The sequence below is a fragment of the Periophthalmus magnuspinnatus genome, chromosome 4 (genome assembly GCF_009829125.3).
Source record: "Periophthalmus magnuspinnatus isolate fPerMag1 chromosome 4, fPerMag1.2.pri, whole genome shotgun sequence".
Classification (NCBI taxonomy): Eukaryota; Metazoa; Chordata; class Actinopteri; order Gobiiformes; family Gobiidae; genus Periophthalmus; species Periophthalmus magnuspinnatus.
The window spans coordinates 18467128-18482604 of record NC_047129.1 but is presented as its reverse complement, the minus strand read 5'-3'; the positions used below and the strand labels follow the sequence as shown (position 1 = coordinate 18482604).

Here is a 15477-nt window from a genome sequence, read left to right as displayed (position 1 = left end):
ACTCCACAGTCCTGCCCACTTCTAAGTCCGTCCCGGTTCCGAAAGTACATTTTCCATAAATTTTTTTCCATAGACTTTTTGAAAAATTCAAATATTAAGAGCTCAAAGATATCACGGAGGCTAACTAGTTACGTGCTAACTAATATCCAAACCCAAAAAGTACATTTAAAACACAAGATTCAGCTAAATGTTTTAATTACTCTGCAGTTTATAAAGTTTCAGAAGCAGATTTTAAATCAAATAATAGATCTTGTTCATTTTTCCCATCGACTTTCCAAAAGAAATTAATAGTAAAAGTTTGAAAGTTCAGGGATAGCCAGCTATGTGGAAAAAAAAATGACCGCAAGACCTGTAATCTTAAACCTCAAAGCCAAATCTTGTGTTATGGATATTAGTTAGCACGTAGCTGGTTAGCTAATAGAATTTTTAGAAGTCTATGGGAAAAACAAATGGAAAATGCACTTCTGGACCCGGCGCCGTCTTCAAAATGGGCGGGACTGTTATATATAAAATGCACATGTCACTTAAAATGTTCACAACACTGTATTTAAATAAATGAAATGTAAACAAATGAGTTTTATTTCTCCAAAATGTGGAGAAGCAATTCAATATAAAAAGCTAGAATAAACTCTTTTTAAACAATCTTATGAAGAAAAATCCCATCATTGTTGAAGGCATTTACAAATACGATAAACGTTTACACTGAACAGTTTAAAAAGTCAATAGGCGGACAGGGAGACAGGGAGGTTTCCCACTGACTGTTATGAGATGAGTCATATATTTCCAGTCAAAATGTAGCTTGTGTCACTCCTCCTTTTGGATGATCCAGTGGAGTATTAAGTATAAAGTGACTATAATTATAAAACTGAAACATCTTTGGTTTGGTTTGGCTCCTGATGCTGGTTTTTGCAGTACGGTTCTGCACATCACATACCACCCACAGCCTCAGAGCCTGATTTCCAGAGAAGGCAGACGGCATCTGAACCAGAGCTACAAAAAGTCATCCATTCTCAGAGGAGACTATGTAAACAAATCAAAATAAATTCAAAAATCTCTGGACTGAAGCAGTTTTCCACCATTTTCTTGCAGCACAGTTGTTAAATCGTTTCCATTTCTGTCCAGTACATCCTGTTATGTTAGATCCAAAAATAGTGAGCAGTCTTTCTTCATATTTTATCCATATGGGGTCAATATGCTGAAGTCAGTCTGGCTTTGGTTGTGTGACAGCAGGGGGCGCCGTTACCCGCTGTTCTTCCATCCGGTTGGACTGTGAGCGCATAATCAGACTGAAAAAGTCCTCATCTGGTACAGTGGGGCCCTTGTTCGTGGAGGAGGGGGCGGCACACCTCTGGTCATTCAGTCTGGAGCCCTAAACACAGAATAACCATCATTTCTCTCTTGTAAATATGCACTTCAAGTTGTAGATATTAATATTTGCAAAATTTAAGAAACATAAGAATTATAACACTGACTACTTTATGCTAAACTTGTACATTCATGGTGTAGATGTAGCGCATGACAAACAAAATAGACACAGAGACATGTGTTCCTCAAATGAGTCATTGAAGACTCGCTGTTACGCAATTTTAAACCTCAAGAGAGCAACACATACTTAAAGAAGTCTGTGTAATCCCTGAGTCGTCCAGGTCTGATCCATAGCAAAAACAAAATCCTATCCTGGACAAAAGGTTTTTTTGCTGCTCGTCCAAGCAGCTTCTTCAGTACTGGTCATATTGCTAGTGGACACTGCCTTATCTTTCTCCCTCTACTGTCTCTTGGGCCATCCATCCATTTTTTCCCGCTTATCTGAGGCCGGGTTGCAGGGGCAGCAGTCTAAGCAGGACTCCCAACCTTCCCTCACCTCAGACACGTCCTCCAGCTCCCTGACAGAGCTCCCCCTGCAGGTCACTTATGAGAACATCCCTAAAAGTCAGCACCTGGTTTGGATGTACAGCAAAACGTTTTCACTCAAAAAACTTTTTGTCCAGCTGACAGAACAGATTTTTTTCTTTTAATATTTACAGAGACACAGAATCAATCAAATTTACTTTTTCTGATTAAAAAACAAAAGTTAGAATATCTGAAAAAGTAATCCTGTAATCCCTGGATTCATTCTGCTCATTTCAGATCTTAAATTCACCTAATGACACAACTAGCTTATCGCTCATTTGACGCTCTGCCCGCTTTACAGCTTCACCAATAGAGGGCGACAGACTCCGAATCTAAGTATTATGTGCGCCCAAAAGGAGTTAGATTTAAAAATGTGTGCATGTTCTTAAAGCCTTTTGAAGAATGTACAAGAACCACAGAGGGTTGGGTTTTTTTACCTGGCACTTGACGAGCATGTCGAAGAAGACCTCATCGCTCTCTGGTTTATCAGCACTGGCCTCGAGCTGGTCGTACAGGGAGTGTGTGTGAGGGGGATCTGCACTCGATGTGGGGACTGAGGAGACGAGCAAAACACAGGTCAGTAGATGTCACAATACTAAAGGTAAAAACTCAAATTAGATGCAAAGGGATAAAACTTGATACTGATTTTGATATGACTATAGAGAAATAAATATACAAAGCACCTGTCCATCCTGTCTCCTTTACAAACAGTATTTTTTTATATATATATAAATGTGTTGTGGTTCAGTGTAGTTTAGATCCTGGATTTCACAATTGTGTCTGTAAATCAAGATATGAACATTAATAACAGACAAATCAGGCGCCTTCTTTCCCCGAGGTCACTCCAGGTAGCGTTAGCAACAGGTTTGATTGACAGTGTGGTGAAGCACCCGCTCCCTACTAAACCAGCAGTGCGGGCGGAAAGGGGCGTTACCTTCGATAGCCTCGCTCCAGATTGGCTCTTTGGTTGCTATGATACTCACAGGTGGAATTCCAAATATGTAACTCATCTCCAAATTAGCTCTTATAACTGCTAGCTTTGATTAGCTTCATTTGACTTTAGCCGAACGCTGTGGGTGACTTCACACTCACTTGGTCCATTTCTTTACACAGTCTATGGTCCCACCCCTCTGTTATGCACAATTCATCAATACAGTGAGTTCTGAAAAGTCATTATATTGATATCTGCCCAAATAAATAACTTGTTTTTATTTTATGCAAGATGTGGCATTGTAGCTAAAACCTGGAACAGTCTTCCTGAATATGTGAGACAGGCCTCTACTTTGACAATGTTTAAATCCAGGCTCTGTTCGGTTCTGTTTAGCTGTGCATATGACTAAAAGGGTTTTATTCTGCCTCTTCTCTTTTAATGTTCATTTTATGATTATTTATGTTTTTATTTGTTGTATTGTGATCTTAATGTCTTATTCTATAAAGCACTTTGAATTACTGTGTACGAACTGTACTATACAAATAAAATTGTGTTGCCAATGACTTTTGACTACTATACCACAGAGATATTTGTGCCCTGAAGCCTCACCTTGTGCTGGGGCTGGTTCTGTTGAGGTGTGCAGTGAATGCAGCGGGTTGGAGGTGCTGAGCCGTAAGCCAGGAAAATGGCTGAGGCTGGCTCTTTGGTCGTCCAGGCGTCGGGCCTGGGAGCTGGCCAGCAGCTCCAGGAAATGACCAGGATCCTGAGAGGGGGCTTCGCGATCCAAAATAGCTGAAGATTTAATAAAATAATTGATAAAAATACGTGCAATCGTACATCGAACCTCACAAAGAAAGTCACATGAAGTGGGAACAGAGACCACAATAGACACGGGCAAATAGAAAACATACAACTACGCAGAGTACTGAACAAAACCAATAGACTTTTAAATGGTGTGAACACAGACCAAACACAAGGGGGCGCACTCACGTTTATTTTCTGCTACAGGTGGGGTGGACAGAGGGGAGGACTGGGCAGGGGGAGGGCTGTGGTCATCGAGGAGAGTGCACCTTTGGTCGTCCATTCTGCTGCCCTGAAAACGGTACAGCAGGTCAAAGAAGCCGTCCTCACCGATGGTGTCCCGCGCGCTCTGCAGCAAGACGAGGGTTATTCAGGGGACAGCAAAAATATAAGAGAATGAGAATTAAACAGGACACGGAGGGTTATTCAGGGGACAGAAAAAAAGGAACAAAGAAAATGAGAATAAAACAGAACATGGATTAAAATATGAGAGGGTTTGAATTCTGATGGGACTGTACATCTGGTGAATATTTATCAGATTTTTATGCGTCAAGTTGCAGTTGGTGAAGAGCAGACAAAAAAAAAAAAAAAAACTGCAGGAAGTCATGTCCAAACTTCCACCCAAAATGCAGAAGATTTGTAAAAACACTCATAAAAAGGTGTAAATAATAATAATTTCCAAATTAGGGATAAAAAGGTAAGATTTACAGTGTCCATATAATCTCTTTACAATTTCAAAATGTATTTTTTGTCTCTGCATATGGGAAAAATCTGAAAACTATATACTTCAGAACATTTTTTAAAATACAACAGCGGTGCGTTTAAGTGCACGTTCACACCTTCGTTATGACGGGCGAGTCCATTTCTGAGGGCGGGTTCTCGGCCGTGATCTCTGGGTGACCTTTGGCGGGTGTTTTGTTGTTTTTCTGCTTTTTACTTTTTAACCGTTGAAAGAGGAACAGCTTTGTAGACGCTTTGATGGTGTTCGCTTTGGAAGGCTTTGAAAACACATCTTCATCCTGGAAATTCAGAAATTACAAGATGTTAACCTGGGATTTTAGGGAGTGATGTAAAATTGAAGCAATGGGCCAAAGCAAAGGACTGTGAAAGATATGAACAGGTTACAGCGGTGGAGGAAGTACTCAGTAAAAGTACAGACACACAGGTAAAAGTTACTCGAGTAAAAGTAAAAGTATTACATGGAAAATCTACTTAAGTAAAAGTATTTAAGTACCTGCTAAAAATGTACTTTATATGTAGAAAGTAAAAGTATTACAATTGTTGTTTTGTTGTTTGTTTGTTGTGTAGTGTAATTTTTCTTCTGAATTTTCTGTATTAATTTTTGTTTTGCTCAAAGCCGAAGCTTGTACTCAAAAACTTTACTCAAGATGTTTCCACAAACATGGTAAAAATAACCCCTCAAATCATATCAAAAGTACTTTTTACTGTTCAGCCCTGTTGAAAAATATAGTGGAGTAGAAAGTACAGATACTGCTCTCAAATGTAGTGAAGTAAAAGTAAAAAGAATCCACTGTAAAATGTACTTAAGTAAAGTACAAATACCTAAAAAGTCTACTTAAGTACAGTACTTTACTACTTGTGCTTCATTACCTTCCATCACTGCAGGGTATACAGATTAAAGTATCTACTTTCTCCTTTCACGTTTTGAAAATCAACTTTAAAATTCAGAATCAAAATTAAATGAAAACATACTGAGTGCACAGATGAATCCTCGGTTAAAGCCTTTTCCGGACTATGACTGGAGTTTTCCAAGTTTTCTTTAATCTTTTCCGGACTTTTTACGCCTTGAAGAAAGAAAAGAAAAACATCCCTGGTTGAATTTTGAACATTTGTACAATGAAAATACAATTTAAACGAGCAGAATCTTGTAATGGAAGAATAAAGTGTCCAAAAACCTGGGACGTTGGTGTAATTCGGGCACAGTGGAGGTAGAGCGGAGCTGTTTGTGTTGGTGTTGTGGTAAATGTTTAATCGATTATTGGAATTTGACTTGAGCCCCACAACGAGTCGCAGGTCAGATAAGTTCATTCTGGCCGTCACCTCACTACTTTTGTCTCCCGTCTGCGAAAAGAAAGTACACCACAGACATTAGAGTCCAGTATATTTGAAATAAGTTAAATCAGACATATTGTGCTTGTGTTGCTCTATAGTTATAATCTATGACACCCCGCGATAAACGAGGGACCACTGTATTCACCTAAAACGACTTAATAAAAGAAACAAGTCCGCTGATTTTTGCGTTAGAAAACTGTGGTGCCTAATGGGAGCTGACGTCTGTGAAAACGTCATCACAACAAAGAGCCGTGTAGCAGTCGGTGCCCCCTGTGGATACCTGCACATCACACTCGCGCGTAGCAGATCTTAAAAAATCGGTACCAAAATGACTACGCAACGCTGCCGAATCTTATGAGTATCACAGATTAAGAAAAGAAAATTGTAGAAGTAAGTGCATACATCACAGTGGAGGTGAAAACAGGAGTTGATTTGCAATATGGCGTATTGAAAATAAGTGATTAAAGATACTCAAACATGAATCACTCTGAAAACAACTTCAAGTGGGTAATTGAGAAGAAAAAACAACTATAACATGATTAAATTTTCTGAAAAGTCGATTTTGCATCATAGATCTGCTTTAAAGCTAAATTCTCATGTCTGTGTATGTTGTTGTTGTTCCTCTAGTGTCCAGAAGATGGCGGTGTCTCCTTATCAAAGTTGAGCGTTTGAACACACAGTCAAAGGTAAACATGTAAACAATCACCTCTTTGGCGATTTCCAAGTGCTTCTCTGCAAAATACATGGCCTGTTCGTGATTCCCCAGGGCCGTGTGGGCATTTCCGAGACTCCAGTAAGCTCTGCCTTCACCCACTCTGCAAACACACACACAAACAGGACCAACAACTTCACTTAAACAGCTACACGTGACATAGTATCACACTGAAAATAATACTGAAATCTGCTTATGGTGAAACAAAATAGGTGGGAATGTTTTGCAGGAGCAGTGGTTCTCAAACTTAAAGTATTTGACGAGCTCATTTGGAAAAAACAGATACGTGATCGGAGGTTTGCGGTTTCATCTTTGTATAGACACGTTACATACATAGTAATAATGGTGGTAATAGTGATAGTAGTGGCAGTAGTAGTAGTAGTAGTAGTAGTAGTGGCAGCAGCAGTAGTACTAGCAGCAGTAGTAGTAGTAGTAGTAGTAGTGGTGGCAGTAGTAGTAGTAGTTGTAGTAGTAGTAGTGTTGGCAGTAGTAGTAGTAGTAGCAGCAGTAGCATTAGTAGCAGTAATAGCAGCAGCAGTAGTAGCAGCAGTAGTTGTTGTAGTTGTAGTAGTAGTGCTGGTAGTAGTAGTAGAGGCAGCAGTAGTAGTAGTAGTACTAGAGGCAGCAGTAGAAGTAGTAGTAAGTAGTAGTACTAGAGGCAGCAGTAGAAGTAGTAGTAGTAATAATAAAGGTAATAGCAGTAGTAATAATAGTAGCAGAACTAGCAGTAGCATATTCATTGCGTGTAAAGATAAATAATAATAATAATACAGCAAAAATGGAAAAAAAATCCAGACCAAACTGATTGAATTAAACACTCGACTAAAAAGTGAAAACTACCAGAAGACGCCCGTGCACCACAGTTTGAGAACCACTGCCATAGACAGAGTATATAAAGTACAAGTACTTCTAGGGAATGATAGTAGTCATTAGTAAAAACAATATCCTGTTTCCTCAGTGGCCTTGTGTAATTCTGCTGTTTACTTATGCCTGAGGGCGCTAACGGCTAACTACAGCCAAGCCCCGCCCCCTTCACTCCAACAGCACGCACTCATTAACTTCAAAACCACTGGAGGAAGAGAGCTGGCGACAAACACCACACGGGCCACGTTACCGGTCATTAAGGTCCTGCGCGATGACCAGATGCTTGAGGTGGTAGTCGATGGCTCGCTCATAGTCGTGCAGGAGCGTGTACGTGTTTCCCAGACTGTAGCACGCCTGCGCCTCCACAGCTCTGTCCTTCAGGAGCCGAGCCAACTGCAGCGTCCTCCTGTAGACAGAGCGAAGGACACAGAAAGGGTCAAGTCAACAAGATTCAAATTTATTTCTATAGTGCATTTAAAACAACGTCAGCTGACCAAAGTGCTTCATATAAAAGTCAACAAAAACAAATATACTCTTTGTTTTATTACAGGTGATGGATTTAAACCCATCGCTGTGTCTCTATGGAAAAGTGTACGGAAACAGCACTGTATGAAGTTTATCCATTTTTATCTGTTTTAATGTTTTTATATGGACTTGCATACTTGTTTGTGTTGTTTTTCTGCTTTTGCTTTAGTCTTTTTTGCTTTTCCAGATTTTCCCCCCCATGTATTTGAGTAAAATGTGTCTGGCCCCAGTACAGATATACTCTATTGTGTAAGCAGGTCTTAAGGTCAAAATAAGTCTGCTCCGTGCTGTCAGCATCTTATCGGAAAGCATTTTATTTTACCCAAATGAAAAACAGAACTAGCTGATTTTAAACGGTTTGCTGTTGTCTTACTTAATGCATTCAGAGCGTCCTAATTATTACATAACATAAGAGAAGAGAGGCTTTATTAGGGCAATTCCAGTGTTTAGGAACAGCAAGATAACAGAAATAGGTGCTCAAAAAAATCACTGTGATGAGTAAAAAAAAAAAAAAAAAAAAAGTGGCAGTATAGCCAAGAACAACTTCCTGATTAGCGGACAATAAAATGCTTTCTGATAAGATGCAGACAGTACGCAGCAGACTTATTTTGACCTCAAGAGCTGCTTATACAATAGAGTATATTAGAGGATATTAGTACTGGGGCCAGACACATTTTACTCAAATACAAGGCTGAAAAAATCAGTTACAAGGCCTTTAATACTCAAAAAGATCCTGATGTGTAATTTTATATCATGACCCAGTGAAACACTCCATCCCCCACTAATTTAAGGGTCAAAGGAACATCATGAATGACCATAGTTTGTATAAAGAAGTGGACTAAGTGAGTGTGACGTCACCCACAGCGCTCGGCTCCAGTCAAATGAAGCTCCCTTATATTTGAGCCAGAAGTGCGCCCATGATCATTTCTATCTGGAACGCGGTGGTTAGCGTGTTAGCTATGTCCATTCATATATATACAGTCTAACAGTCTCTGCTTCTGACGCTATTCCAAAGACCCATGTAGCACCAGTTTGAACTTTAGTGAATGGTTTTGCTTGTGTTCAAATTCCATCATGTGAGAGCGTCTCAGGAGGTCAGGACACATGAGTACTGTGTATATGGTATTTACTGGAAAATGTTTAAAAAAAAATTTCACAAATGTTTCTGTATACAGCAAGATCATGGGCCCTTTGACGTTACATTTATTTTTGTTGATTTATCATGATACCAGTATATTTTAATTTCTTGCAAAAACAGGCGTCGTTTTTCCCATTATTGAAAGTGAATGAATACATTTTTTTCCTTATTTCAAGGGTGCCAATGTAAGTTTCTCATCTTTAATAAAATACAATTAGATCTATTGATCGTGATAATCGCCAACAAAGATAATCATCGTTATGTCACCAAAATGTGCAGGAAAAAAAAAGATTTATCCAGAGGGGAGTTGACAAAGGGGTCTGTTGTCCAGCGCCCCAGGGTCTTAGGAGCCCAGAATTGGACCCTCTTCATATTTATTTGTATTACAGGAGGGCCATGTGATGTTTATTGCCCCGGGCCCCCAAATTTCAGCTAACAGCCCTGCTCATCAATAATATTCTTTGTTAAAGTTAAATTAAATAAAATGTTAAATTATTCATATCCATAACAACTTTAATCATTATCATGATATAATCGTTAATTTGGCTATGATAATCGTCACACAGAATTTCAATATAGTCCTACGCGTAAACTCTACTGAATTAAAGGTAAAAGGTAGGTGCCAATTTGAAAACTACCACTTTATGACATCACAAGGTGGAACAGAGCATTTTGATTTTTGGAGATACACCAATAATAAAGTCTTACTCAAACATGTGTGAATGAAACAAAACAACTCCAGGTCTATTTTTGAGGAGGGAACTGCATTATGATATGGATTAAAGCTACAAGAGTAAGTTTTGCATAACATAGGACCTCAAACCAGCACAGATCCAAACCATTTTAACTTATTTATAAGCGATTTACAGTGTATATTCATCCAATCACAAAATGAGCCCTCCGGGACAACAGGGTGATGTCATCAGGAAGTGTGCAGTTTGGAAACTTCCAAGTCAAGCCAGTATATTGATTTTGAACTTCTGTTTTAGGGCCGTGGAAATTAGTAATACAGTTGTCCCTTGTTTATCACAGGGGTTACATAAAAAAAAATAACCCGCAATAAATGAAATCCGCAAATTAGTCAGCTTTATTTTTACAATTATTCTATGTGTTTTAAGGCTGTAAAACCCCTCACCACACACAAACAAGAGAGAAATGTCAGAAAATGTTAATGCCTGTGTATAAACACTCTCAAAGTTCAAACCTTCGTAGGCGCCTTTGTCGGTGCAGAACGTTTCATTGACATTGTGGGTTTTGTCGAGGAGAAAACTTGCAAACATACAGCACTTCAGAGTCACACTGCGATCGAACATGTATGTAAATTTGTCTGAACACATTGTGTACTGTACAGGAGACACGGCACAGAGGAGACTGATGGACAATGGTCTATAGTCCCTTAACCCTTTAGGTGAGCTATACTGTCCCATAGTGTGCTCAGTCCTTAGACTTTTATTATTTTTTTAGCCATAATAATCATCTTAGAAGTATCAGAATTTACTGCATTTTTTAACACAACTACTTCTATTTTACATATCCATCCGTATTTTTTCTTTTACGCATCGAATAAATGACTGGGAAAATCCCCGCAGCACCCGCGCTCTCATTCGTCACCTTCGAGGGACAAGAGAGGCAGATTACCGTAATGACGGTAAAATATTTAGATAGGCCCATGCCTCCGCTTTGAGACGCCCCTTGAATTTACATGAGCACATGACTGGTTGCAGAGTTACGCTGCTGGAAAGTCCGCAACCGTGCTCTATCTGCGACGATAGGATCCGACGCTATAGGGTTAACCAATCAGGACGCAGAACACAATGCACGTTCATACACTAAAAAAGTATGCAAAATTTCAATAAAGAAATCTGCGAAACAGCGAGGCTGCGAAAGGTGAACCGTGATATAGTGAGGGACAACTATAGTACAAATGAAACAGGGTGTATAGGTTTAAAATGAGTCAAATTCACTAGAAAAAACTTGGCTTGGCTACGTTTATCCTGGGAAGCCTGATATCGCATCCTTACTTGTAATGACTAGCTGCCACGTCAAACTGGTTGAGAAATATGTGAGCGTTGCCAAGATTACAGTGGGCTCTTCTCTCAGCAGACCTGTCTCCAAACTCCTTCGCAATCAGCAAACGCTAGAAAATAAGAAAAGTACTCAGGATTAATAGAAAAACCTTCATCTTTGAGTCAGGGTTTGGGGATTACGTCGGTCACTTACCTTCTCATGTGCTGCTATGGCTGATTTGAAGTCTCCGAGGAGATAGTATGTGTTGCCTAGGTTACCATATGTCCGACCCTGGGCTGGTCGATCACCTAATTCCTTCACCATGGATAAATTTGCCCTGTGTTTAAAGAGTGGAAACAGGTACGAAATGAGAAAATACATTTTTAAAAGGTATCCATTTCTTTGTATTTACTTTCAAACTAAATATTGATCCAAAAAGATTTTTTAAAGTGTGTTAATGCCAATTTTTATGAAGTGTAAAATTATTTCCCCCATATTACACTATTTTGTGATCTGTTTTAATGTTCTTTCCCCATCACAAACAGACCTGGAGTTGTGTTTTGTTTCATTCACACATGTTTAACACATAAAACCCTCCACATTTAGGTGGAGTTCTTCTCTCAAACTGAAAAAACTCTGTTCCACCTTGTGATGTCATCATGTGGTGATACAGGAAGTGCTCCACTGTGTTTTTAAACTCCATACACCTTCAATAAAATCATTTGGATAATTTTAGCCCTGGAATTTCCAATCTCTACTGAACAAACAGTAAAAACCTAGCTGTTAACTTGAAAATTACCACTTCATGACATCACAAGGTGGAACAGAGCTTTGGAGATGTAGACAGACTAATAATGCAGGATTACTCAGACATGTGTGAATGAAACAAAACACAACTCTAGGTCTGTTTTTGAGGAGGTAACATCATTATAATGTGGCTTAAAGCTTACAAGAGTCATTTTGTGTACCGTAATATAGGACCTTTAAAAACTATTGTATTCTAACTATTTTATTCTATTGTTTTCTGTTAAGATGGAAAAGTGCGATGTGACATGTTAAAACATCTCCAGATTCATTGCAAAACTCTATAGATTGGCATTAAAGGGACATTATGTTACTTTCTGGAGGTGGGACATCACCTGCATGATTCCATAGAAACTGAATGTTAAAACCACACTTAGGAACATTCTCCATGGAGATAAATAAGCTTATGCAATACTGTGGAACATTAAAGCCAAAGGAACAACATTTCCATGGAAAGGGCATGGGCAGACCCTCCCCCAGGTTGTGTTAGACTTTAATCTGAGCTTTATTTAAACATGATCTGACCGGAAAGAGCTGATTTGTGCAAGTCCTTCTCAAATAACATTACAGTCACAAGCTAGCTAACATTAGCATTAGCCAACAGTTTTTCAATTAATCCCTGTCACCTTTTTGTTGAAAATTAAACACGTAAACAGGACCATGAAAGCTCGGATTGATCATAGGCTCCTGAAAAGTGCAAAGTTGTTTAAATCCATTTTGTGTTTTTGCTTGAGTCCTTCTTAAAACTGTTTTGACCGTGTTTGTTATTGTATCTCTGTGGTAACTGCTGCACATGAGGAACACCCCCATCGTGAAGTATCAAAAGTATCACTTGCTAATCTGACAGTCATAATAACATATCAATGTCTGTGTAATCCCTCAATCAGTTGACAGATTTTACTTTTGGCTTTTACTATGGATCAGAGGTGGACGACTAAGGCAGGGTCCAGAAGTAATCTAACCAGAACTGAAGAAGCGTCTTAGATGAGCAGACAAACGTCTTCACTCCTACATTTTTTTGTCCAGTTGACAGATTTTACTTTTGGCTTTTACTGTATCAATCAATGTTATTAGTGTATGAAATAAGAGTATATAAAACTCACTCGTAGTACTGTGCAGCCTTCCTCAGAGCCACACGCGCCTCCTCCGGAAACTCGCCCGGCTCCGCTCCACTCCAGCAGATGCTCTTTCCCTTGGCATGGTACACATTCCCAAAATTATACAGCGCCCGAGCCTGGCCAACCTACGGCACGCACAGCAGACGGAAACCACGGTGACCAGTGTGGTAATTATATGCTTAAAATACACTGACAGCAGACTTGTTTTCTTGTGGCCTGGCAAACTATTTCTAATGTTGGTGCATCTGTTCATAACCAACTCCATGTAACCAAAATGTGGTTTTGGAGCACGATGTCAACATGGGATTGAAAACACATTCACCTACAAACAGAAAGTGTTTAAAGGTTTACCGGAACGTACCTTGTCGTACATGGCTCTGGTTATGTCCAAATGTCGTTGGCAACAAACCACTGCTTCATCGTACCTCCCTAGAAGCTTCAAAGTGTTCCCAAGGTTACCGCTGGCTTTGGCTTCACCGAGTTCATCTCCAATTGTCCTGAAAGATAATGGAAACAGAACATAATGGAAACAATGGAAACAAGTTTGTGTCTTTATCATAGACTGTATATATAAATGGACATTGCTAACCCGCTAGTAGTTCCAAATTCCAAATAGGAAGTGATCATGGGCACATTTCCAGCTCCATCGACTCTGGCTCCAAATTCACTTTACATTAGAAAACTGTGGTCCCTCTCTCTGTAACCGCTGCTGTCAGACTCATTATTTTGGTCTTAAAATGTTTGTATTAACCCGCTCTACATGATCTTGGGGTTTTTATTTCACTATTGTGTCCGTAAATTAAGATATGAGCGTTAATAACAGACAAATCAGGCGCCGTCTTTCCCTGAGGTTGCTCCCGCTAGTGTTAGCAACAGGTTTGATTGACAGCGTTGCTAAGCGCCCGTTCCCTGCTAAACCAGCGGCGCAGGGGGGAAGGGGCGTTACAGCCTCGCTCCGGATTGGCTCTTTGGTTGCTATGATACTCGAGGTTGGAATTCAAAACATGGAATTCAGCTCCAAATTGGCCGCTATAACTTCTGGCCTGAATGAGCTTCATTTGACTGGAGCCGAATGTTGTGAAAAAAATAAAAAAAATGTCAAAAATAATTTTCTCTTCTGTATTACTTCTTCAAAACGAGCTAGCTCCTCCCACCCGTGTGACGTCAGAATCAGAGATAGCTGCTAGAGCGGAGCTAGTGTGGGCTCAGAGCAAGGCTAGGCTAAATCTTACAAAGCTAACTTGAAAAAATTTTAAATCCTCAAAGTGTCTAAATGTTCATGTTGTGAAAATAGAGAAGAATCCTTACAAAATTGTCCCTTTGTGAACGCTGGATGCCCTGTCAGAATACGAGTAGTTTGAATTCCCCAAAAAGGCATTGCGCTCTATGGGAGGATTCTTTCTGGGCCCAATCTCTGTATTGGCCAATAATCGATCTTGCCCCAGGACAGAGGGGGGGGGGTCTTCTTACCTGGTGAGAGTGAGGTCATGGCGGTGATATTCTAGAGCCTTGTTGTATTCCTGAAGGTGAAAATAAGCATTTCCCAGCTGACTGTAGATGGCACTGAGGATTTGAAGGTCCTCTGTTCCCACTTCAATGGCAGATTCAAAGAACGACACTCCGGCTCTGTAGTCTCCGGATTTACACAGCCGTTCTCCCTCTAGAGCCAGGTCCAGACAAGAGGTCTCCATTCTGCAGAACATGAACAATTATAAGCAAAACTAATAGAGTGTGTATAAAAAGACAACCCAAAAAGTAAACACTCGGGTAATGGCAGATGGTACAGCGGCTGAATGACACTCCTGCTTCAGTATTTCTGTGTGGAGTTTGCATATTCCTTCTGTGCCTGGGTGGGTTTCGTTAGGCACTCCAATTTCACCCAGGATTTCAAAATTCAAACTTTTACAGCTCAAATCTCACCGTAAAACAGAATAACCACCAAACATTCCCCACTAGTGCCAAGAAAAAGAACAGTTATTTTTGCCGTCAATATTTATCGTGGACATTTTCTATCATGTATAAATCAATATAGTAATTATCATGACAGACCAACCCAAAGCACGCTCAACAGGTAAAAGTCCAAATATCGGCTCGATATTTGGACTTTTTTAGAGTATTAGATATCGGCCTTAAATCTCCAGCACAGGCCGATATTTTGTTTTGGTTTGATCTGCTGCCTAACAATACACACAAAGCTTCATATTAACACTTTAATATGAAGAGATATCTGCACAAAACATAACAACACAGCTCTCTTATGGGCTTGTGGTGAAAAATAGGTTGTGGGTGAGTTTGTAGTATATTTAAAATACATAATTTGGGGAAAATAGTCAAAATCAGTCCTACTTATCGGCCCAAAAATATCAAATATGGAACTGTTAGCCTCGATGAGCTTCATTTGACTGGAGCCGGACGCTGTGGGTGACATCACACACACTCCACGCAGTCCACTTCTTTACACAGTCTATGGTCTTTATCATAGAAGTGTAATAAAATCTGGAAGTAGAACCCAAGATGGCTTCGTGTTGTTTTCATTGGCCTGTGCTCACTGGCGTATGGGCCCAAAAATGATTTACTCTTCCATATTATTTCTTCAATACGAGCGCCTCCCACC

The 15477-nt window shown here is 39.8% G+C and overlaps 1 protein-coding gene across 1 annotated transcript in view; it reads right to left on the bottom strand.

Moving 5' to 3' along the window:
- Window positions 1-529: 529 nt before the first annotated feature.
- Window positions 530-15477, bottom strand: part of LOC117370050 (G-protein-signaling modulator 2-like) — a 31288-nt gene continuing 16340 nt past the window's right edge. Inside the window, exons 2-15 of the mRNA XM_033965404.2 lie at window positions 14334-14555; window positions 13225-13360; window positions 12849-12988; window positions 11155-11278; window positions 10956-11071; window positions 7522-7677; window positions 6402-6510; window positions 5539-5704; window positions 5336-5427; window positions 4462-4641; window positions 3812-3971; window positions 3431-3613; window positions 2328-2443; window positions 530-1369 (exon numbers count right to left, since the gene is read on the bottom strand). Of these exons, the coding sequence (XP_033821295.2) occupies window positions 1202-1369; window positions 2328-2443; window positions 3431-3613; window positions 3812-3971; window positions 4462-4641; window positions 5336-5427; window positions 5539-5704; window positions 6402-6510; window positions 7522-7677; window positions 10956-11071; window positions 11155-11278; window positions 12849-12988; window positions 13225-13360; window positions 14334-14555 (2068 nt within the window). The 3' untranslated portion in view covers window positions 530-1201. The remainder of the gene's footprint in view (window positions 1370-2327; window positions 2444-3430; window positions 3614-3811; window positions 3972-4461; window positions 4642-5335; window positions 5428-5538; window positions 5705-6401; window positions 6511-7521; window positions 7678-10955; window positions 11072-11154; window positions 11279-12848; window positions 12989-13224; window positions 13361-14333; window positions 14556-15477) is intronic.